Source organism: Biomphalaria glabrata, chromosome 2, assembly GCF_947242115.1.
Source record: "Biomphalaria glabrata chromosome 2, xgBioGlab47.1, whole genome shotgun sequence".
NCBI lineage: Eukaryota > Metazoa > Mollusca > Gastropoda > Planorbidae > Biomphalaria > Biomphalaria glabrata.
Window position 1 is genome coordinate 48,248,272 of NC_074712.1, and position 25,151 is coordinate 48,273,422.

The 25,151-nt window shown below is 36.9% G+C and overlaps 1 protein-coding gene across 1 annotated transcript; it reads left to right on the forward strand.

Moving 5' to 3' along the window:
• Positions 1 to 713: 713 nt before the first annotated feature.
• On the forward strand, positions 714 to 23,509 carry LOC106079523 (glutamyl aminopeptidase-like). The gene is made up of 21 exons (XM_056021029.1): positions 714 to 1,173; positions 4,081 to 4,209; positions 5,307 to 5,581; positions 6,105 to 6,252; positions 6,395 to 6,520; positions 7,902 to 8,022; positions 8,439 to 8,593; positions 9,269 to 9,382; positions 11,145 to 11,279; positions 12,378 to 12,443; positions 12,623 to 12,688; positions 15,475 to 15,653; positions 16,381 to 16,457; positions 18,057 to 18,199; positions 19,027 to 19,239; positions 19,791 to 19,870; positions 20,847 to 20,951; positions 21,144 to 21,314; positions 21,880 to 22,020; positions 22,434 to 22,515; positions 23,231 to 23,509. Exons 1-21 carry the CDS (start codon positions 970 to 972, stop codon positions 23,381 to 23,383), a joined length of 2,883 nt encoding a protein of 960 aa, XP_055877004.1. The 5' UTR covers positions 714 to 969; the 3' UTR covers positions 23,384 to 23,509.
• The last annotated feature ends 1,642 nt before the right edge of the window (positions 23,510 to 25,151 follow it).

Below are 25,151 nucleotides of genomic sequence, written 5' to 3' on the forward strand. Positions count from 1 at the left end.
GAATGTCTTATTTATAAAAGAACCTTTTCAATCCATCTTGTTGCAGACGCATCACGTGAAAACAGTATGAAATATCTTACTTAAAAGATACAAAGACGTCACTTTTAATACCATATTTAAATTTTATTAACATTGGTCATAATTTCGTTTTCACTTAAGTATTACTCAGATAAGGATCTATAACTACAACGCACAGACAAAGTTTTTTTTTTTCGTCGTCACCCCCTCCCTCAGGGGCATAGATAGGAATTCGCCATCATTTGGGGGCCCGGGAGGGGGCTTGACCTCTTTGGGGGCCCCTGCATTTTGCATAATATTTAATGTAAAAACCCCCACTAATTTGGGGGCCCCCCTCAAGTGGGGTCCTGGAGGATTTTCAATTTCTCCCCCACCATAGCTACGCCTCTGCCCTCCCTTTTTTTTTTGGTAAGAACTTCGCGATACCTCTGAATGGCGGTGCTCCACTGTTTGAGAAGCACTAAGTAACCAAAACTATATCTTAAAAAAAAAAAGACGCGCCACTTGTTGGTATAGTCTCTCTCTAAAATAATTAAAACGTTTTCTTAATGGACCTCATTCACCAATCGTAAACAAACAACATTTAGCCACGTGGTTCTCTATCTCTTCTATACAAATTACGTAAAAAACACACGCTGTCACGTGACAGTTTTTTTCATTGTTTTATCAATATTTTCACGTGGCTAAATGTTGTTTGTTTACGATTGGTGAATGAGGTCCATTGTCTTTGTTTGATCTTAAGTAACGGACTCGTTTAGACGAAATAGCCAAACATTTAGATTTAGTTATCGCACAAAGTTGGCCTACTGTGCTGTCTTGTTAGCACGCACTTCTTAAAGATGCATTGTTTTGATCTTTAAATTATTTTAACATTAGGGAAGATAACCTTTTTTTTTTATTGTGCGTGTGTTGGTGCTTATTTTAAAATATATTTCTTGCGCGAATACATCCATGGAAAAACGAGGTTTGAAAAAATTAGTTGCAGTTCTAGTTGTTGTCTCTGTTGTACTGATTGTGGCGGTTGCTGCTGTGGTATGGAAATTAACGAAAGATGCTTACGAGGTGTCGGAACCAGAAACACAAAGAATCGATCCCTCAAGGGCTACATCGACACCAGCCACGCAGCTCTCGACTAAACGTGTCTACACACAGGAGGTTTGCACAATTACACACATATTTGCTTCTATAATTCCTTTTTGATTAAATAATAAAAATATTAGAATGCATTATCTGATCTTGTGTATACGTCAACGTAGATATAAGGAGCTTTAAGGATAGGACGTTCCCACTTCTCATGGGTCAACGGTTTCGATATTGTCATTTGGATTGGTCTCGTCTGGACACCGTTCCCACAAATCGCTTTTTTTTTTCTTTTCACTAATGTCAAACCAAAGCTATATTGAGACTCTATGACAAAACATTGGCAAGGCTTATCAAACCTATATGAACCAGTACCAGTCGGTGAGGACTTGTAAACTGAAGGTCCCCTGTCAATGAATCGTTGTCGTTTTTGGGGCTACTATTATGAATATGTAAAGTAATATGAAACTTAAATTATTAAAAAATTATTGAAGAAAAAAAAACGGTGAAAAAAAGGGAAATGGTGTATGAATGTCAAACGACTGAAAATGATCAGCACGATTTTTTAAAATTTCAGATGGGTTCATACACTGGCTTCCTCCTTGCAGATAGCGTACACACGCTGTCGATGAGTGTCGCTTTCAATTGAATAAACCCCCTCACCAGTCACCATTACCACTGTAGGCTACTAGTGATTTGGTCCAGGAGGCTTCATTTTCTTCCTTGGTGTTTTTTTTTAATGTTGTTCTTTGGTGTTTTTTTTTTATGTTGTTCTTTCCTCTTTGGTGTTTTTTTTTTCAATGTTGTACGTTGGTGTTTTTTTTTAACCATGTTGTTCTTTGGTGTGTTTTTTTTTCAGTGTTTCACTTTGGTGTTGTTTTGTTTTCAATGTTGTTTTGGAATCATTGGAAGCTTTGCTGTTAGAACCGACGTGATTCTTTTACATATGTTGGTACTTTTCCAATGACGAATTTGTTCTTCTTGAAGGGACCGCACGAGGAAAATGGAGACACTTGCACACAGATCGGAAAGTGAAGAGACGATTGCTAGGAAGTCAGCTGTAACACGCAAACATGCAAGCGACAGGCATTGCATTATTTCTCAATTTTCTGTCACTACCTAGGGGTGATACTTAAAAACATTAAGTTTAATAATTTATACTTTCGTTTTTAGATTGTTCACATATCCTCTAGCAGCGGTTCTAAATCTTTTTAGCTCGGCGACACTTTTTACAGTAAAGTACAGTTGCAAGGATAAGTTATGATCATAAAAACTAGAATAAGCTAATCAGGATATCTGTGGCACTTACGTCTTGAAGGACGATCTTATCCTTTCCCAGAGGATATACGAAAGTTCTTCACATGGCCTCGTCTGAGTCAAAACGTTGATTTAGATAAACGAAGCACAGGCAGCAGCAGGTAACACAAAAAAATACAAGCAGCATCTGGTATTAACCTAACCTTACCTCTAAAATACTTGACATCCTAAGGTCAGATTCTTGCGATCAAAATGACGCTACAGTTATTTCAGCTTCATAAATTCGGCTTACAACATTGTTACAAATGACGCAATGTTTACCCCCCCCCTCCGCATTCCTGCCTTAACTATTGAAGTATAATAATACGCAAAAACAAAATTCTCATTACATTTTATATTTTTTAACATTCGAGATTCATTTGTTGTTTCATAATGAAAATATTATCTTGAAAATATCTTTAAAAGTATGCACTATTATTCAATTATGTCCTGACCTGAGTACATCTTCGCCATATAAATAATATCTTTAATTCCGCATAGGCGTAACTTTACATTAAGCAGCATTGATTTAAACTGTTAAAAATATTTATAATTCGTCCATTTTAACGTTTAAAACACACATTATAATTCAGTTATCAGCGACATCTATTCTCGAATAGCCATAAAAAAGTAACTTGAAATCAATGGCAAAACTTTGTACAATTACAAATTTTGTAAGCTAAGTACTTAAAAAAAAATTCTAATGAATCAGACGGGTTTTGACAAATCTTCATTCAACCCCGAAGGGGGTCGCGATCCACAGGTTGAGAACCAGTGCTTCAGATGGGAAAATGTAAAAAGAGGACAAACAGAAAGATGGAGGTATTGATTCGAGGAAATAATGGACTATAAGAGTGAATGTTGTTTTCTTAATTTCTGTTTTCTGAACTAGTTTTGTTGTTTTTTGTCACGATTTTTTTTTGTGTGAGTAAAACGTCTTAGTTTCTTGTAGGCCTACTACCTCTCACGAAGAAGGTGGCCTGACTTCTGCGTTACAGTGTCCACTGTTTCCCCGTTGTAACTGGTATGGTGCTCGGTATGGGGCTGTATTGTCTACTATTGAGCCCGACTTTGGTGACATGATTGAGCCAAGCCTTGAGCAGGTTGAGCCTGGCTTTCATTAGCGTAGAGCCATGTATCCGCTTGTGTAGTGTTAGAGTAACTGGGCCGAAATTAAGTGTGCGTGCATGAGGTGTGTTACCTTTGCATAATTATCGTTGTATGAAATTACCAGTCACATTTGTTAAGAAATTTGTAACGTATATTAACGCTCACCATACATTCATATTTCAGTATTAAATGTTTTATAGTTGAACAATTGTTGACCATTTATTGAAAGTTTTTCAACATGTACTACGTGCTTGCTGAGACCCTTTAATTAAAACATTAGGTGAGGAGACCCGGTTCATTATATCACCCCCCTAGCTAAACCTGTGAAACCCACCTTGACATTGAATACCACCAGCACCAATAATACTCATTAGATTTCTATTTATAACAGTTCCAATAAAAAAAAACGTGTTATTCTATTTCCAGGTAATGGGCTCTGTACAACCCAAGTGACTCAATTGATTAAATTTGACGTTTATAATTTGTATTGTTGTTTATAAGGCTTTGAGGCATCGGGTCGTTAGGCTGCAGCGTTGACTTTTTGTTTTACATGAGCACTTATTGATCTTCTTATAGGAACTGAAATCTCAGCCCTGGTTGTCGTTGAGGTTGTCACCTCAGGTTGTCCCTGTCCACTATAACATCACACTGTTTCCGGACTTCTACGGAGACCACGACAGTTTCAGTGGGAATGAGACTATAGAGGTTTGTTTTATTTATTAAGTGCAAACACACACACACACACACACACGGACATACTCTTGAAAATCGCGCTTATGTGAATTTGCATCAATTATTTTGAATCAATCATGTAATTAATTTTTAATAATAGCGGTACCCCGACAAAATAGCGCGGACAAAATAGCGCCGACAAAATAGTGCGAACAAAAAAGCGCCGAAAAAAAATATATCAGTCATTTTGAAAGAAATACTTTAGATATCGTAAACATATGAATAGAGCCAAATTGTTTTTTGTTTTAATGTTATCATTATTTTTAGTCATTTTGCAAGAAACACTTTAGATATCTTAAAACATAAATACGCAAACAGTAAGCAAAAATTATAATAAGCTAAAATAAATTATTTCAAAATATATCATTTATTTAAATTCCAAAAGTGTACCTTGAAAACAGGCAAAGGTACTTGTCAGATTTATATACACACACACACACACACAAACTTTCATAAAGTTAAATTGTAGGAAATGTCACGTAGAAATTCCCTCACTGCTGAACGAGGTCACCACATTTCAAAATCCTATTTTTTTTTTTAGCAAGTTATGCATTTTAAACAGTGGTGAAAAACCCTAACCCTAACCCTAACCTGCCAATATGGCATACTTTCAGATCTATTAATATTGAAAAAGAAAGAGTCATCAACAAAAATGCTTCCCAGGACATTAAATCACTAAATATCCGGTACTTTTATACACATCATAAATAAGTCCGCGCTATTTTGTCTTGCGCTATTTTGTCGGCCTTATTTTGTCCGCGCTATTTTGTCTTGCGCTATTTTGTCGGCCTTATTTTGTCCGCGCTATTTTGTCGGCACTATTTCGTCGGGTCACCGTCTTATCTACCATTGAGGAGAACTTCAATGCATACTTAAATAAATAAATAATTATATAAAAAATAATTTGCTTTTTTATGTGAAGCTATAACTAGATCTACTTATAATAATACATTGCTTATATTTTTTGTTTGTTGGTGTTTTAGAAAAGGATTTAAAAAAAAAACGCACTGTCTACATTTAACCAAATGGTAAATGAGATTTTATTTCTACAATATATGCTAATTCTTTAGGTCAACATCACGACCCCAACACGTCACATTATCTTTCACATGGCCAGCAACTACATGAATGTGACACGTGCGCGAGTTCTGACCAGCGTGACAGGAGAGGACCTCGCCATCCATAGGAGCTTCTCCTATCCACCCAATGAGTTTTACGTCATTGAGACGAAACTGGCAGTCAGCCAACCGGTGGTGGTCAAGCTTGAGTTTGAAGGCAGTCTGACCAAAGCAATCGTTGGACTTTACAAAAGTACTTACATCAACAGTTTTACCAATCAGACTATGTAAGAATATGTGTTTTGTTTCGTTGAAATAGTAGCGATGACTTGATTTATATTTATCTTGTTTCATCAGCCGTAAACAAAGAATGCATTATTGACATTTTTTGGAAAGTATGTCTAAATGTTACTGGTTGAAGGTTTGATAATAGTACATTGAAAAAAAAAAATAAAATAGATGAATGAAAGGTCTACTCAGTCGAAACTTTATTATTTTTTATTATTTTCATAAGAGAATTTATCTCGCCTTTCAAAAAAACTTTGAAATATTTCCCGAAAATCCTAACCTATACAATTATTAACAATAAATTCACAGTTAGTCACTTAATTCTCCAAGGTGGTGTAGTTAGTTCACCCTTGCTACTCTATATACATCTATGCAAATTAACAAATCTTATTGTCGGACTACTGCAATGACATAGAGAGAGATAAGAACTAGTAAGCCATCAGGGCTCAGTGGTATTGACAATAAAGCACATGATTTTTTTGTGTCCGGCGTGGTCTTTACAAATTGTCCATCTCTTACAAGGTCCATGGTGTCCACCAAGTTTGAGCCAACATACGCACGTTATGCTTTCCCTTGTTTTGACGAGCCAGTAATGAAGGCAATGTTTACTATCACAATGATCCATAGACCAGAGTACACAGCCTTGTCCAACATGCCAGTACAACGCCAGGTATATCTCACTATTTAATAGTTGATAGGATAAATACATAAAATGTTGACAGTAGATCCACCACTAAATATACTATAAGGATATCCTCATACCGCTATCTTAATGACATGGTTTGCAAGTAATAAATGATTCTATGGTTCAGGAGCAGTCTTTCCATGGTCTGGTGTCCACTACATTTGAGACGTCAGTAAAGATGAGCACATATCTGGTATGTGTTGTTGTGTCTGAATATAACTACACTGAGACAAGAGTCCAGGGAAATATGACGGTACGTTTCTGATCACACGGCTATACTTTCACGAAAAAGGGATTGTCTGTGTGAATGTTACCAGGATTGCCTTTTAAATGCATTTTATAATTTTGTTTTTAAAAAGTTGAACGTCATGAATTCGAACTCGAGGACTTAAGCCGATACACTAACCACTGTGCAAGCTTAATGCTTATGAAAATAGAAGGTTTTATAGTAAGTTATTGTTAATTTCAGACGAACTTATTCTCTACACCAAGTATAAATGGGACTAATTCAACTTATACCACCACATCAGAGTGAAGTTCAATTTCTTTCAATTGTTCGATATCAAACAAAATAAATAACTGATTCCTGTCTTACCAGGAACAAGAAATAATATTGCAAAATTTCAACTTGATCCGAGATTAGGTGTCGGAGAAAAAACGTGTACAAATTTTTTACCAGACAGACATATTTGATATAAGCTTAGTAATAATAATAGTCTACTATTAAGCAAATTTCACAGTACAATATCGTCATCACCTGTCCCTCGACTTATGTCGTAAGGGTGCTCTGATGGGTAGCGTATCAAAACCCCTTTATTCTTCCCAGTCAGCAGATGTCCTTAGCAAATTCGTACAAGCGCTCCTTCTTCCCGAGAATGGAATGGGTTGCCTGAAACAGGCAGGAAAACTAACAACTTTGCAGAGATTATCATTGATTAACATGCATGGCTAGATTGACACATGAAATGCGTAGAAAGTAATTATCTTCATTTTTGAAGTAACGTCTGTATACATATAAGAAGATAAGATAAGATTATGATGTGAAAAGCTGGTCCCTTCTTTCAGGTTGTCCAGACAACTTTTCTTTGTACTTCTTTCATCACTGTTACTTAAGGATAATTTTTAACACTAAGACATAAGCTGTGCCTTATACTATGGCTGAACCAACGCAGTTCTCTCTTCACAGCATTGGGGAGTTCTTTTTGTCAGCCAGGGTGGTGACATGTACGAACTCTTTTGTTTTCTTTCCCAATATCAGATACCCGGAAGTTTTCATTTACTTGAATTCTTCTTTTAGTCTCAGTGTTCAGCTTCTTCCAACTTTCACAACCCCATAGAAGTACAGAAACCACTAGCGAAGTTTTTACTTGTAAGCGGATGTTACTCTTCCAGATTTAGGCTACTCATAAGGAATATGTCAAGTTTAAATCGTGTTTTTTTTTAATCTCTTAGTGATCCTCCATACTTTCTACGATTTAAGAAGCGCTACATTTGATGTTCAATTGCTTTCTCTAAGTCAACCTCTTTCTGAGTTGACCGTTTCTGAAATTAACCTTCTCGAAATAAGCCTTGCTTCATGATCTATTATTGTGTCAATGTTAACCCGTAATAATTGTCTTTTCCCCAAACTTTAGTTACGGGTGTATGCTGCTCCAGATAAAATCCCCCAGACAACGTATGCTCTTGAAGTGGCGAACACGACTCTCAGCTACTATCAGGACATTTTCCAATTCAAGTTTCCATTACCTAAGCAAGGTGAAGTCATTGCATTACATTTTTTAGTTGGCAATGAAAGTTTTTACAAATTTCATTGTTACATTTTTGTATGATTTATTTGTGCAATAATATCTTAAGTGAATATCCTTAAGCATGAAAATATCCACTAAAAGATTGCTACTAGTATGCACAAATTAACGTGTTTTTTTTCTTTGATTGCTAATTATTCAGTTTTGAAAGAATTTTTTTTTTAATTTTAAGGGAGGGGATTGTGATTAAGTAGGCCTACTCTTCATTGCCTACATGGAAAGGACTGTCTGAATCAGGAAAACTATGACAGATAGGCATACGCGCAGGACAAAACTATATTGTTTTGTTAAAAAAGTATGTAGTTTTAATTTATAAGATAATAATATTAAAAAGTATAATGACATTTTCTGTTCACGTTTCTGCAGATCTTATTGCCATCCCAAACTTTGTAGCTGGGGCCACAGAACACTGGGGACTCATTACGTTTCGAGAAAGTGCTGTTCTGTTCAATCCAGAACAAGCTTCTTTACTGAGTCAGCAGACAGTGGCGATAACCATAACACACGAATTAGCCCACCAGGTTAGAACATCTTTGTATAGAATGAGAACGTCATTTTTATTTCAAAAATAAGGACCGTGAAATGATGTGAGTTACATGCCGACACATGTGGGGACACTTTTTTTTTGCTCAAGAACCCGTGTGGTTTAGGGTGTGTAAATGCGTTTTTCTTTTTTTTTCTATCGCTTTTTCACGCTAGATAAGTAGGCATCAGGGTTCAGCCTCTTTAGATGGACTCCAACAAGAGTAAGAGAAGCTTTTAAAAGTAATTAGAATTACTTTAACATGATAGACGGGTGGAACACGCTTTGAAGAAGTTAAAGTTATCACTCTAGTATTGCTACATTTCTACCTCAGTGTCTCTCTGTGCTATACTCGATCTGCAATCTGTATTTATCATTTTCAAATCTTTTTTTTATTGTATCCTTTGACAAAAACACATAAAACAATTTAGAGTCTTTAACCAGTGAGTGATTAAATGTGAATACATTGACGGAAGAGGGACACGCACAACTTTTAGCAGCATAAAAAAGTTGCTCTCTAAAAAGAGAATACATTCTTTCTGGGAAGTACAGGCCGTAGGCCTACTTAATTCGTTGACTGTGACATATAGTAGCCTTATATTTAGTTTGTAGACAAATTAGCTTCGTTGCGCTAACGAGACATGTTAAAATCAACTGTTTTGTTTATGTCCAGTGGTTTGGTAACCTAGCAACCATGGAGTGGTGGAATGATCTTTGGCTGAATGAAGGTTTCGCTACATTTTTACAATATGTTGGCCTTGAACACATCAACGCAGATTGGGACTTGGTATGTGATTTATGTTGGTATGTGATTTATGTAGGTATTTGATTTATGTTGGTATGTGATTTAGTTGGTATGTAATTTATGTTGGAATGGGATTATGTTAGAATGGGATTTATGTTGGTATGTGATTTATGTTGGTATGTGATTTATGTTGGTATGTGATTTAGTTGGTATGTGATTTATGTTGGTATGTGATTTAGTTGGTATGTGATTTAGTTGGTATGTGATTATGTTGGTATGTGACTATGTTTGTATGTGATTATGTTGGTATGTGATTATTTTGGTATGTGACTATGTTGGTATGTGATTATGTTGGTATGTGATTTAGTTGGGATGTGATTATGTTGGTATGTGATTATGTTGGTATGTGATTTAGTTCTTATGTGATTATGTTGGTATGTGATTTAGTTGGTATGTGATTATGTTGGTATGTGATTTAGTTCTTATGTGATTATGTTGGTATGTGATTTAGTTGGTATGTGACTATGTTGGTATGTGATTTAGTTGGTATGTGATTATGTTGGTATGTGATTTAGTTGGTATGTGATTATGTTTGGTATTTGATTATGTTGGTATGCGACTATGTTAGTATGTGATTATGTTGGTATGTGATTTAGTTGGTATGTGATAATGTTGGTATGTGATTTAGCTGGTATGTGATTATGTTGGTATGTGATTATGTTGGTATGTGATTATGTTGGTATGCGAATATGTTAGTATGTGATTTAGTTGGTATGTGATTATGTTTGGATGTGATTTAGTTGGTATGTGATTATGTTGGTATGTGATTTAGTTGGTATGTGATAATGTTGGTATGTGATTTAGTTGGTATGTGATTATGTTTGGTATGTGATTATGTTGGTATGCGACTATGTTAGTATGTGATTTAGTTGGTATGTGATTATGTTGGTATGTGATTTAGTTGGTATGTGACTATGTTGGTATGTGATTTAGTTGGTATGTGATTTAGTTGGTATGTGATTATGTTGGTATGTGATTATGTTGGTATGTGATTTAGTTGGTATGTGATTATGTTGGTATGTGATTTAGTTGGTATGTGATTATGTTGGGATGTGATTATGTTGGTATGTGACTATGTTGGTATGTGATTTAGTTGGTATGTGATTATGTTGGTATGTGATTTAGTTGGTATGTGACTATGTTGGTATGTGATTTAGTTGGTATGTGATTATGTTGGTATGTGATTATGTTGGCATGGGATTTAGTTGGTATGTGATTATGTTGGTATATGAGTTAGTTTGCATGACAACATGTGATGTTATTGTAATATAAAATATAATGTAGACAATTAGTTCGTAGTAAAAGTGTTAATTAATAGAGAAAAATAACTTTTGAAGAGTTTTAAAAATGAAAACAAAAGATCTAGATGTTTTGCGGCCAAAACCCGAAGTGTGACCAGATCGGCAATGGGTCGGTTTCGGGTTTTGGCCGTAACAGATATAAATCTAGATCTATATTAGGAAAGACAAATATTCTTGCTTTGTTTTTTTCTTCGAAATGTTCTCAGAATGAGATGTTAGGTCAATTAGTCTGGCCTGTTAAAACGTAGAACAATGTAGAACCAACCATATGTGGCTAAGGGAATAAGAGAATGTTGACCAGAACTCAAAGAGACTATGGTAGTGTTTATCTGTTTAAAACAAGGCGACCGCTGCAAGTCTTTGGTCCCTATTAATAAAAGGGGATGCCACTTCTGCCTATTTTGATTTAGCTTATTGCGAATTTAAACTTTTCTTTTCACCAGGAGACAATGTTTCTAGAGAGAGAAACGTTTCCAGTGATGAGACGAGACAGCGAGCTAGCATCACACCCAATCATCACATCAGTGGAGAGTCCCAGTGAAGTCACGTCTGTCTTTGATCTCATTTCCTACGACAAGGTTACATTCTTTTTTATTTACATTCCTATTCATAGCGAAATCATTATTAATCCGACACACTCAGTAATCCGACGTGGTACCGATGGAAACATGACTACAGATTTTTTATACACATGCCCAAGGCACTAAAATCAGACTGATGCGCTCCTTGGTCATGGCCACATTCTTGTATGCTTGCGAGTCTTGTACGCTGACTGCAAAAATAAAGAAGATGGTTATAGCAATGGAATTGAGATGTTTTAAAGTATTTTAGCCGGATCCTAGGTAAAATTTAATGGACAACACATCATGGGTCAATAACTGTTTCTTGTTCATCTATTGTTTATTTTATAAGATTGAAAGTATTCGAGAATTTCTTATTAGATCATAAATAAATCTAGAATTTTCTTGACATATAAACTTTCAATTCTTTAAATTACAGCTCCGACGTTTTCGATAATACAATACTCCCCCTGTCCCGTAACTGTCGGACTGTGAAGTGTAGATGTATGTTTGAGCCTTGAGGTATAGAATCTAGATTTGTAAATTATCACTTGTATTATCACTAACGGCCAAAGCCCGAAATCGGTCAATTTGCAAACCAGCCGGCCACTTATCGCTTCATTTTGACCGGCCACTGCTCGGCGAGAAAGCTGTATTCTCCAGATATAGTATCATGCAGAGGTATTGCTTGGGTCAGTGGCACCCTGTACAATCTTCTTCTGTTGTCAGCCTCCCCCAATCATCTTTCTAAACTTTAAGCTTGGCTCTAAAATTAGTTACTGGTTTATTCTTTTTGTTGAAACATAATATTGACCAACATTTATTGATTGCTACATGTCACGTGCGCAACTAATGCGGGCCGAATCTTTTTTTTTGTAAAAATATCGTTGATTCTTAAAATTTATTTTACTTAGTGATGTCACTTCGGTACCCCTCAGTACGGTCGGCATCCCTCAAATAACCCCTAATGATGCAACTGGTTTTGAGATCTGTCATTCATGTAATGACAACCCATCTTTTCATTTGATCTACATTAAATATAGACTATAAAGTATATATATATATATATTGCTCCTCCTTCGTGGTCGAAGATAATTTTAAAAATATTTTCCGCAGGGATCTTCGATTATACGCATGCTTTATTCTGTGATGGGACATTCCACCTTTTTCAAGGGTATTACAGTAAGTGAACTCACAAAGACACTCGAACTATGTGCTTCAATGTGTCTCAAATCTCATAAATAGATCTATGTTCTATGTTATATAAAACCATCTTGTTTAGATTGTGTGGTAAATAATGTATATTAAGATTGTCTTGTATTACACTTCAATGAAGTATAAAGTAATTCTTTACATTGCAGGCCTATCTAAATCGTTATCAATATGGCAATGCTAAAACAGACGATCTTTGGAACATAATGTCAGAGGTTACACTTTTTTTCTTCTTCTTAGGTTTGTTATAAAGATGACGTTGTTTTTTTTTTTAAATTTCAAAGCTCAGAAACAGACAGATAGGTTTGGTTGTAGATGTGGAGGTCCTGGTTTAGAATTTGGATGTATACTTGAATTTGGCTTAGGATTTGAGGACGTTCCTATGTCCATGCACTTCTTAAATGGAACTTTTCTTTATTCGGTTAAGAAATAACGCAGTAGAACATGAGTGAGATGGATAAAATGTTATAAGCGTACATTTTTATTTACACATTTATAAGATGTAGTACAACAATCCTATTTGATATGGAGTTTTAGATATGTGTACACAAAATATCAATTTATTTTGTAACATGAGCCACTGAATAAAGTAGTCTACGTGACGCTCATGCCAATACGAAAAACATGCCAATATGTAACTCTGCCGGACCAAGTTAAACAAAGGACGTTTGGGCCACGAGGCCTTCATCAGCTTATGCCAAGTATCATGGGCGTAGCCAGGGGGGCCCAACCCCCCCCCCCGAAATGAAATCCCCCCCCCAATGGGGGGGGGGATCGGAATTTAGTGAATGATTTTTTGCTTTGATTTTGTTTATTTTAGGTGAGATTTTAATACTAAACCATCACTTGCCCCAGCACAACCAATGGGGTTTTGAGTTTAAAACCCCCTACCAGGGGGGTTCGAGTTTAAATCCCCTACCAGGGGCTTTGAGTTTAAAACCCCTACCAGGGGTTTTGAGTTTTAAACCCCCTACTTGGGTTTTTTGCAGTTAACTCCCCCTCTTCTATAAAACAAAACAAAAAAAATGCAAACGAAAATCCCCTAATTCCAAGAGCACAGTTAAGGAAGATTTTGATTTTAAAACACCCTCCAAAATTTACGATAAACCCCCTCTTCAATATAAAAAAAAAGCTAATTACGCACTTAAAATGTTAAGAGCGTAGCTAAATGGGTTTTGACTTAGTTTTGAGTTTGAACCCCACTTCAGCGGGGTTCGAAGGTAAAAAATACCTCTTTAATAATAAAAACAAAGCAAATTATACACTCAAAATGTTACGAGTGTAGTCAAAGGGGTTTTGAGTTTAAACTCCCCTCCAGTGGAGTTTGAAGCTAAAAAGTACCTCTTCAATATAAATAAAAGCAAATTACTCACTCTAAAATCTATGAGCGTAGCCAAAGGGGTTTTGAGTTTAAACCCTACGCCAGGGGGGTTTGAGGCTAAAAAAAATCTTCAGTGTAAGAAAAAAAGCAAATTACGCACTCAAAATGCTATGAGCGTTTCCAAAAGGGGTTTTGAGTTTAAACCCCCATTCAGAGGGGTTTGATGCTAAAAAAGACCTCTTCAATATATAAAAAAAAGCAAATTACACACTAAAATTATTTGAGCGTAGCCAATTTAATCGGGGTTTTTTAGTTTAAACTCCTCTTCTACAGATGGCGTTTTTTTTAAGTTTAAAACCCCTTTAGATGATTTTGACGATAAAACTTCTCTTTTCGATTTAAAATCTAAAGCAAACTACAGTCACTTAATTCCAAGAGTTTATTCAAGAGAGGTTACACATTTTTACCAGTGGCAGGGCTCCCTTAATAAACTACAGTGAATAGGCATCTGCCGAAATTGAAAAACACTAAATGTTGCTCAACAAAGATGGCTAAGACAGATTTTAGGAGTCAGTTATAGAGATCGGGTGTAAATCAAGGAAATCCTATGCCGAACTGGGAGTCGACCCCATAGTAAGATTATGAGAGAGCGACGCATGAGGTTTGCGGGACATGTTCTCCGACAAAATGAATTACGCATAAGAAGAGTTGCAATGATATCCTAGTACAACTTAACGCCACTCATTCATTGAGGTCCTCATGGCAGATGGGAAGAGGCTTCAGACATTACCAGTGACAGATTTTTATGGAAACAGCTTGACGTCAAATGCTCCGAACGGCGCGGGAGGGTCTAAGTCAGTAAGAATAGCACATTAGGTTTTTGAAATAAAACTTTTTAATAGCAGGAAAATGCAGTGTAGATACCTCAGAATATGCATTTTGTTGGCTTTCAATACCAGAAATAGTGCTTGGCGGTGCTTCGCCCCGCGCTGCGACCCCCTTACTAATAATGGCGGGGAATCTACAATTTTCCCACTAATTCATGGAACAACCCATTCTAGGGCACATTCTTCCGAAAGAATGAAGGGTCAGAATGCAATAAAGAATATGTACACACACACACACACACACACATAAATACATATAAAAAAAATTTCGCGGGGATTTCCCCCCCACCCCCCCCCCCAAAACCCTCCCCGAAAAAAAATCCTGGCTACGCCCATGCCAAGTATAATTATTTACCTTTTTTTTTTTACCTTTATCTATCCCTTAGTCTGTTGGACCGTTGGGGCACCAGGCAAGATTTGTCGACCGTCTTTCTCCATTCCTCCCTTTTTTTTTTTTAAGTATAACTTTGTCATTTCATAAAGATTTCTAACGAGAGGGCTTACATTTTTTACAAGCTCCTTTTAAAACAAGCATTAAAACCAGACCTCCATATCCTCCATACATAGGCTTGCAATAAATCATCAGACAACATAAACACGGTGTGTTCCTCCTCCTCACCTAAACACATACACACACGCACTGCAAGTAGGGACATACACACATTAGCGTGACGAGAAATGTGTAGTATTCATTATTATAGATCTATAACATCTAGGTATTTAATTACTAGTTTAAGAAAACTTTGACATTGTTGGATACATGTAGATTAATACTTGACTATACCTTTCACAGAACAGTGAGAACTTGGATGTGAAATATTTTATGGACACCTGGACAGTCCAACAAGGTTTCCCTTACATCAATATCTCATTGACTCCCAACGCAAACGGGACAACAACAGTCACGGCCAGACAAGAAAGATTTCTATCTAATCCGGAAGATAAGGTTAACCCCACTGAGTCTCCCTTCGGGTAAGTTGAAAGTCGACCATTATGCCAATAGTTGTTGACTTATCGATATTTGAGATAGGAATGCACAGGATAGTCGGGAATTTTTTTTTCAATTAGATAACATAGGATAGTCGGAAAAGCGCAAATTAGATTTTCGAAGTATTGGATGAATAAAAGGTACATCACTCTCTGTATTTATGTTGTCTTTATGATTGTCATAAGAGTTAAGTCGAGGAATTCAGGAACTCTAGGTAGTCCCAACATCAGCCTGTTTTGTATCACTGTACCGATTGCTCGTGTCCCAAGACGTTCGGCCAGAGCTGAGGTCGAAGGCCGAGTGCGCACGGGAGGGAAACTCCTCCATATTTCTTCTCAGTACCTTATCAGCCGTGCGAGTGTCCTCCATAAAATCGTCCCATTGGGAACGGAGTGTGGGAAGTGTGGATAATGACAGGGTTGTTAGGGGGGGGGGGTTCTCTTTCAGTGCATTAGACAGGGGGGGGGGTAGGTTTTACTTCCCGGTTGTTCTAATCGTCTCCCCTAACGACCCCCCACCCGGGTGCCACGATGAGGCTGAGAAGTGTTGCTGTGTATGTAGGAGTCTACTCAGTGCAAGGCCATATCTTTAATTATTAGTATATTGTGCCGTCTGATCCATTGCGATTTGTATTTATGAAGATTTCTTGTTCACTTATCAAGAGTAAGTCCCACGATACTAACCCCCGTGATTACATTGTTGTTTTCGCAGGTACAAATGGTTCATACACTTGGATTACATAACTTCAACAGGCCAGAAGGGTCAAGAGATAATGAATTTAACTGACAGTAAGCTATAGCGCTAATTTATAAGATTAATCAACTTATTAAATAAAATAATTTATACTTCATAAATAACTTCTTATTTTAAACATGAACACGATTGAAACTTGTGCATCTTAAACTGCACTCTGTCAGCTCGATCTGTTAATAAAAACATTTTCATTTGACAACCAAAACAAAACGAAAGAAATGGATTAGTAGGCCTATTTGATTTCGTTTGAATCAAACGAGCATATCTTCTGTGGCGAGAATATAGTTCATGTTGAATTCTTGTCCTCGCTTATAAAATAAAGTGACAAAGCACATGGCTGCCTAGCCGTGCGATTTACGCACAGGACTGTCGTTCGGACTTATCGATGGTTCCGGGTTCAAACCGTACATTATGTTCCACACTAAAGGAACATCCAAAACATGTGCAGTCCACTAGTCAGTTCACTAGTCAGTTCACTAGCCAGTCCACTAATAGGTCCACTTGTCAGTCCACTAGTCAGTCCACTAGTCAGTTCACTAATCAGTTCACTAGTCAGTTCTCTAATCAGTCCACTAGTCAGTTCTCTAATCAGTCCACTAATCAGTCCACTAGTCAGTTCTCTAATCAGTTCACTAATCAGTTCTCTAATCAGTCCACTAGTCAGTTCACTAATCAGTTCTCTAATCAGTCCACTAGTCAGTTCTCTAATCAGTCCACTAATCAGTCCACTAGTCAGTTCTCTAATCAGTTCACTAATCAGTTCTCTAATCAGTCCACTAGTCAGTCCACTAATCAGTCCACTAGTCAGTTCACTAGTCAGTCCACTAATCAGTCCACTAGTCAGTCCACTAGTTAGTCCACTAATCAGCTCACTAGTCAGTCCACTAGTCAGTCCACTAATCAGTCCACTAATCAGTCCACTAGTCAGTCCACTAATCAGTCCACTAGTCAGTCCACTAGTCAGTCCATTAGTAAGTCCACTAATCAGTTCACTAGTCAGTCCACTAGTCAGTCCACTAGTCAGTTCTCTAATCAGTCCACTAGTCAGTTCTCTAATCAGTCCACTAATCAGTCCACTAGTCAGTTCTCTAATCAGTTCACTAATCAGTTCTCTAATCAGTCCACTAGTCAGTTCACTAATCAGTTCTCTAATCAGTCCACTAGTCAGTTCTCTAATCAGTCCACTAATCAGTCCACTAGTCAGTTCTCTAATCAGTTCACTAATCAGTTCTCTAATCAGTCCACTAGTCAGTTCACTAATCAGTCCACTAGTCAGTTCACTAGTCAGTCCACTAATCAGTCCACTAGTCAGTCCACTAGTTAGTCCACTAATCAGCTCACTAGTCAGTCCACTAGTCAGTCCACTAATCAGTCCACTAATCAGTCCACTAGTCAGTCCACTAATCAGTCCACTAGTCAGTCCACTAGTCAGTCCATTAGTAAGTCCACTAATCAGTTCACTAGTCAGTCCACTAGTCAGTCCACTAGTCAGTTCTCTAATCAGTACACTAGTCAGTTGACTAATCAGTCCACTAGTCTGTTCACTAGTCAGTCCACTAATTAGTTCACTAGTTAGTTCACTAGTCAGTTCATGTTTGTTGACCAAATGTTGAGTACTAATTTCTGCTTTCTAGTTACCTTTGTAGTCAACATTTCACTTAACGATCCAAGACACTGGATTAAATTCAACACTGACACCAGTGGATTCTATTCTGTCCTGTATCCAGTGGAGATGTGGATACGCTTGACTTCTTATTTGAGGAACACTGTGCCCAAGGTTTGTAAAAGACCACTTGATTGGAATTTGGTTTCAATCATTAGCAAATCTCCGTATATAACCAGTTCAGCAAAATATTTTAATAATCAGTAGATCTTTTGGGTATTTGAGAATTTCATACATTGACGTGAATCCATAAATAATTATTTTCTGTTGCATCCGGTTTTTCTTCAAGTCCCATCATATAACCACCACATTTCTTCCAATTGTTTATGTTTCCTTACTTACTATATCTTAGTGCTTTGAGAAAGTAAAAGGGATGTTTAAGCACACAAAGAGAAACGAAGAGAAGACTTTTAAGGTTGAAAACCCAAAAGATATAATAAGGCTTGTCTTTAAGTCCGAAGATTATGAAGGATGCAGTATTTCCTGTGGTTACGCAGCCCATATGCGACCCCATATTTTGCCACAATAGCGTGGTGGTCGATTTAGATTTTCTTTTCGCCGTCTACGTCTGTCCTCGGCAGCGGATTTTCTTTTGGTCTGAAATGTGTATTCCGCGGCCTTTGTAAGTGACCTCCAGATGTCTCGTCCTGAAGCCGCCTGCAACCAGCTGCTATCTTCTATGTCAGTTAGAGCAAGTTGGTGCCTAAGCTGGTTTTTAAAGCGTTTCCCTGGGGCGCCTCTGTTACGTTGACCGCATTTCAGCTCACAAAAAAAAAAAAAAGACTGCTTTTGGCATACGTTCGTCTCCCATACGGGATAAGTGCCCTGCCTAGCTTGAAGACATAAGGAAACAATAAAATAGATTGTAGAAAAAATGGAGGGAAAATGAATTATGAGCATGAATGACACTATAACTGCAGGTATTTTTGTTGCCCAATCAGGAGTGGACGCTGTCTGCATCGGATCGTTCTGGACTTGTGAATGATGCCTTCATCATGGCGGCCTCTGGCAAGGTCGGATATGACGTCACCCTGTCACTGTTTAGTTATATGAAATCAGAAGCTCACGATATCCCGTGGATGGTTTTAATGATGTCCGGGTTTAATTATATCAACAGTATGTTGGACACGTTTCAAGAGTATCAGCTGTGGAAGGTAAAGCTATTTAAACACTAGGTTTGGAATTGACATTGCAACATGTCAAAAAGTAAAACAAAAACCAAGGTAATTGCACTGTAATAATAATGTCAATAATGGCAGCATAAACATTTGCTAATTGTTCTGATAAAAAGTGAATGGGAAAATGTTTCTTAAGACTGTCTTTTTGCTTTTGGAGTCCATTCATTTCAGTATAGAGCCATTGATAGAATGAATTGACTTGTTCTGTTTAGAGACTAATTTTAGGTCCTGTAGGTGTGGACAGTGTAACATAGGTCACGTGCCTTCTGGCTCATAAGTGTGGGAAGACAACAAAAAATAGCGAGGCGAGGTGTTGTCTACAAACCTGCTAAAAATATCTCACACTGGTTTTGAGATAAGGTATAAAGACAAAAATGATAGCTTCAAAAGAGAAATGTGTTGTTGTTTTTTTTGGTGATACTTAAGATTGAATTGTGTGTGTGTATGTGTGAGTGAAAAGTGTTTCAGAAAACTTTTGTCTTTTGAATGAACTTTGTTGTCTTGACATGTATTAATACACATTTCAGGCCTATGTGTTTAGAACCCTTTCTCCAGTTATACGTGACATTGGCTACACAGAGAACAAGACCGAACCTCAGACATTAAGGTGTTTTTTTTTAATGTTTTCTTATTATCCATTGTATCCCTTTGAAAGAATGAACTCACCGTCTTGTATTCATTACGTTAAAATGGTCAGAGCAGTGGGGTGTTGGAAAAGTATGTTGGAAGTAATGTCTTTATATATTTCTCGCTTAAAGTGCATCACTATTGCTAGCCGCCACGTGTGCCCCATTGCTTATTGGTGCGAGTACAGACATAACTATGGGCCCACAACTCATATTTCCATACGTGTTCACTTTTCGCCTTCCTCTCTTTCTCTGACCTGTTCATCTCACAACAGACGTGGTTAATCGTCGCTAAGATCTGTGGCATTTTACATCTCCAGTGATGATCTTTTCCCTTTGAAACTTCTTGTGTCACTAAAGAGGCCAATCCTTGACACAGCTGTGGTTATAGGTTGGACATATGTAATCGCCAGGCGCCGTTGCATTTACCACCCTTCTATTACTGTTGTGTATGACATCCGCAATCCGTGACCCCTTCCTTTATGCTCGCTCTACATGTGGATCTATCCAGTGACACTTTTTCCCAGCTGCTAGTGTCGATTGTGAAGAGCTTCATGTCGCGGTCGCATACATCCGTATAACGTAGAAGTATACCGTGAAGGCAAAGATAGAGCCTAACAAACGAGTAATTTTAATTTGGTAAAAACGTAACCTTTTTTGGGTATAAAAATCATTTTAAAAAAAGATTAACTGAATAAATGGGGACATAATGGAACCAATGTCTTGTTCAAGAAAGTAGATCTAAACTTTATGAATTTTTTTTATAGGTATATTTAAATATTTATCATGTTGAAATTTCAAAGTTTAGTTCTTCCTATATGTAAGTATGCGTGACCAAAAGTATGTCATAATAAAAAAGAATGCCTATGCTTGCATAAAACAACAATGTCCGAGCTGGTCCGCGGGTAAGTCTACGCTTGCATGAAAGTAACACATATGTTTTATTCCTGTACACAGAAATCGCCGTGTTATTCTGGTCAATATTCTGAGTGGATTGGGGCACCAAGAGACGTTAGCTTACGTCAAGGCAGTGTTCCGAGCATGGTTGGACAATGGCACAAGGTGAGGCAATCCAATAGTAACTTTCATTTAGTAGACTGTTAGGTGTGGATGAGTGTGAGTCTAAATACAGTTGGGGGTGAGTGGAGTACTTCATCTTGTTATCAATCTGATAAATTTCGTGCTATTATATATTAGGTTCTATATTAGGTTCAGCAGCCCTAACTTACACAATACACTCTACTGTTTCTCCAGCGTGCCTGTAGACTTTAGGCAAGTGATTTATCAATATGGAATGAGGTATGGGGGCTCTGACGATGACTGGGATAAGATCTGGAACAAATACCTGACTGAGACTTCACCTCAAGAAAGAGATTTGCTTTTAAAAAGTCTGACACATGTTAGAAAGCCATATTTTATAGACAAGTAAGTGAATACACAGTAGAGGTCATATTTTATAGACACGTAAGTTAACACACGATCGAGCAACATATTTTACAGAACAATCTTATGTAACATACATATCTAGACCCATTTGTGCATCCTATGTTTTAGAAAAGGCTGTTGTAGAGTGTATACACTTGGGCGTGACTGGAACAAGGGCTATTTAGTTTGTCAGTCATTTTATCTGAATACAAAATCTATTCAACCCAATGAACACATGGCTGGAGCACTGAACAGGAACATTCATTGGATGACATGAACAAATGTATGTCAAATTTGTCAGGTCATGTGACAGCTGGTTATGTCACAGTGTTTGGACGCCACGCCTTGCCTTAAATGCCGCTGAACATGGTAACACCATGCAAATATCTTAGAATTCAACACCGATAATGTGTCGCTTATCGCAATCCAAATACAGAGTGTTAATTAATTACCAAAAATTACAAATTGTTAAAATTTTTCAATGAAAGAGAATATATAAACTAAATTAATTTCAGTCAAAGATTGTCTAGGTCAAGCCTAATATAATAACTTTGTAACTTTAAAGAATTCTCGACTTGGCATTACAAGAAAAATACATCAAAAGGCAAGATTTCTTTGGAGTCATCCAAAATTTGGCAATCAACAGCGCAGCCACATCTCTGTTGTGGAAATGGGTTCAAGAACATTATCAGTTTCTTAGAGACAGGTCAGAAATTTCACATCCCTTATAAAAAAAATAGTAAAACTTCTGTGTAGTGAAAATTTCGTTTCAATGTAATAAGGCTTCGAATTACTTTTTTTGTAAAAACTTTAATTGAATACATTCATTTTTATATTGTAATGAAATCACAATCGATTCTCTTGCGGGATACATTTTGATTGTTGGACATTATTATACATTTTAATAGCCGATTCTTTGTTTTTTTTTAAGGAGTCGGAAACAGACACTGGGGTACAAGTTAATAGGATTAATTCATTACTGTCAGTCTGTCATTATATAATTATAATATCATTATGTAATGTCTAGAACAAAAGAGTTCTCATAACTGTGTATTTTGTTGGACTGTTTCTTGTTTGCAAATTACCTTCCATAGAACACTTGAACTATTTATTAAACAGATTTACTCTGGTAGATCGTGACTTTGGTCAAATGGTGTACTTTGTGGTCAGGAACTACAACACAGACTTTCAACTAAGCGAGGTAGGTTCCACAACAAAATGGTTGATGGCAGGGACACCTGTAGTTGTATCATGTCATCTTGGCTGAAGGAATATATCTTAGAAATGTAGGATCACAAAGGAAATGGTTAAAGTTGTGGAAACTTTGTGCACACACTGATATCTAATATATAAAGCAGAAAGTGAAGCGTATGTATTGTATGTATGTCCAGAATAAAAATCAATACCGTTTGACAAATCGTTATAAAACTTGGCAATGTTGGCATACAAGTTTTTTAGATCATTGCGGAGACTGTAGTGTATGTTTAATGTCCCTCCCACAACCGGAGGGCCATAAAAATAGACAAAAAGTATCTAATTTTATCTCTGTTAAATAACGAAACCTTCTAACCCATTTTCACAGAAATTTAGATTGGATACGAATATGTCGGCTGAACGGGTAAACCCATTTTCATACTCTAATTTTATTTTCGTGGCAAAGTAAAAAAAATGTGAAGGGAACATTCTCCAAGTTTGACATAGATCTAAATTTCAGTCCAGTAATACCCAAACTAAGGGCCCGCAGTCCGCGGGTCTTATCCGGCTAGTATATGATATGTGTACATTATGCAGCCGTTATGTTAGCGTCACTCATCCATTTATAAGTAAATCTAGTTGAAATAACATTGTAGTTTCAGATGCACATTGCACTGATGGAAAGTCTAAAACATTTTTTTTTCTGTTTATTATTTCCAAAGGTTCAAAGATTTTTCACTCTGTACCCCGAGGCAGGTTCCGGAGAGCGTTCTAGAAAACTGGCAATAGAAAATATAAACCGAAATATTTATTGGATGAAACATTTCCGTCCAGATATAGTTCACTGGCTGGAAAATGAGATCAGTAAAAGTTAAATATGAGGCACATTTAGATGTGTATTGATCAACATGTTCTAAGTTCAACTACTTCAGATATGATATTTTAAAAAAGTAATATTTTCTTGTTGTATTAGATGTGAAATAAAAGAAATCACGCCAACATTTTTGTCTGCTGTAGAATATTATATTATATTATATTATAATATTATAAAGAATGCTTATAGTCTACAGAGATCTGTTATGAAAGCTTAAAAGTTATTAAATAGTACTACTTTCATGCTTATAGCATACTCAGAGCGTTATGGTCCAATCTCATTTGTGGACCAGTTGGGGGGGGGGCGGAGGTTGTATCTGGGAGTAGGTTTTCCGTGCTGTCTTTAGGCGCTCAGTAAACACAACTCTGCTCGAGTCAGGTATCGAACCTCGAGCCCCTTTCATAGTTCTTAGCCAAGTTCAAGCGTACTTTGCCTCTCGACAACGCTTCCTAGTATCCTGCATCGTGGACAGAAAAGAGCCTCTTTCAGGGGCGGACTGGCTATATGGGCATTCGGGCAAATGCCCGGTGGGCCGGTATCCAAATGGGCCGATAGGACCATAGTAATCATCTTTTAGAAATCACGTCTGTATTTTATAAGATAATGGCGGCATGGATGTCAGTAAGGCGAGTATTAAACTGTTAAAGCTTTTATTATAGGCCTAGTGTTCTCGTACAAAAGGGTCCATCTGAGCGACGTATTTAGGGCCTATATTCACTGTATCTCAGCTATCGATACATTATCAAATTTAACATAATGATTTTGAGGACAGGTAGACCTAGAATTGGATGTCTATCATATAATATACAATTTATGGGCCGGATGAAATAGAAATGCCCGGGCCGATTATGACACCCAGTTCGCCCCTGGCCTCTTTGTTTCCTAATTTACTTTTTGTTTTATGAAAATATATTTTGTTTGGACATTTGACCCTGTCGACTTACAGAGAAAGGGCACGGTGGATTAAACATCGAAGTGAATTAATTGTTATGATAGTAGTCATAGTCAACTGTCTTTAATAGGAAAACCACTTTACCTTTTTTAATTAGATCTCCTGATTTTACAATTGCCCCTTTTACACTTCTGAAAAACGTCTAAAGTAACTTGTTTAATTTAGAGAACCTACTCTTTTTTTTTTACAACTCACTGACTCTGTCTGGGTGGAATTTTTTAAACGTTTTTTCTTCTCTCCCACTTCCCATTCACGGATCAAATTGATATTTGCACTATTATCAATGACGATGAAACACACGAATCAATAAACAATCAACCAATTAGCAATTAAACTAGTCGTAACTTAATTATTTTTCTTTTATGTAGACAAAAGAACTAAGCCAAGGTAAGATAAACATTGCAAAACTGAGAAATATGGCAGCGATTAAACGATTTTCTCACTTCATTCAATATACGCTTATTTTCTTTTTAGCATTTTAACATTTGGCTTGTTTAAACTTTTAAAACAACTGGTTCAATTAAGATACCCTACTCGATTCTCCATTACCCAGCGCTGCTCCTGTGGGTTCGGCCGGGGCACCCTGGCTCCCTCTTTAAAGATACAGTGGTCCAGTTTGTAAAATAAGAGAGGAAGTGTCAAGTCAAATGAAGACAATTTTCTTGTAAAAATTTTTTTTGTTTCTTATTGTTCAGACTGTTTTTTTTTTTAATTATTATGTATGATTTAGCCAATCTGTACTGGCCAGCATTAGTCTCCTTAAATTTGTTCTCATTAGTTCTTTCGTTAAGCTATACATCGGGCAAGGAGAGAACAA

Bases quoted from the DNA above. Each gene is read 5' to 3' on its own strand.
- LOC106079523 (XM_056021029.1), top strand. From the start codon at position 970: ATGGAAAAACGAGGTTTGAAAAAATTAGTTGCAGTTCTAGTTGTTGTC. The intron at 11,280-12,377 runs GTTACATTCTTT...TATTTTCCGCAG, and splicing joins ATCTCATTTCCTACGACAAG to GGATCTTCGATTATACGCAT. The intron at 12,689-15,474 runs GTTACACTTTTT...TACCTTTCACAG, and splicing joins TTTGGAACATAATGTCAGAG to AACAGTGAGAACTTGGATGT.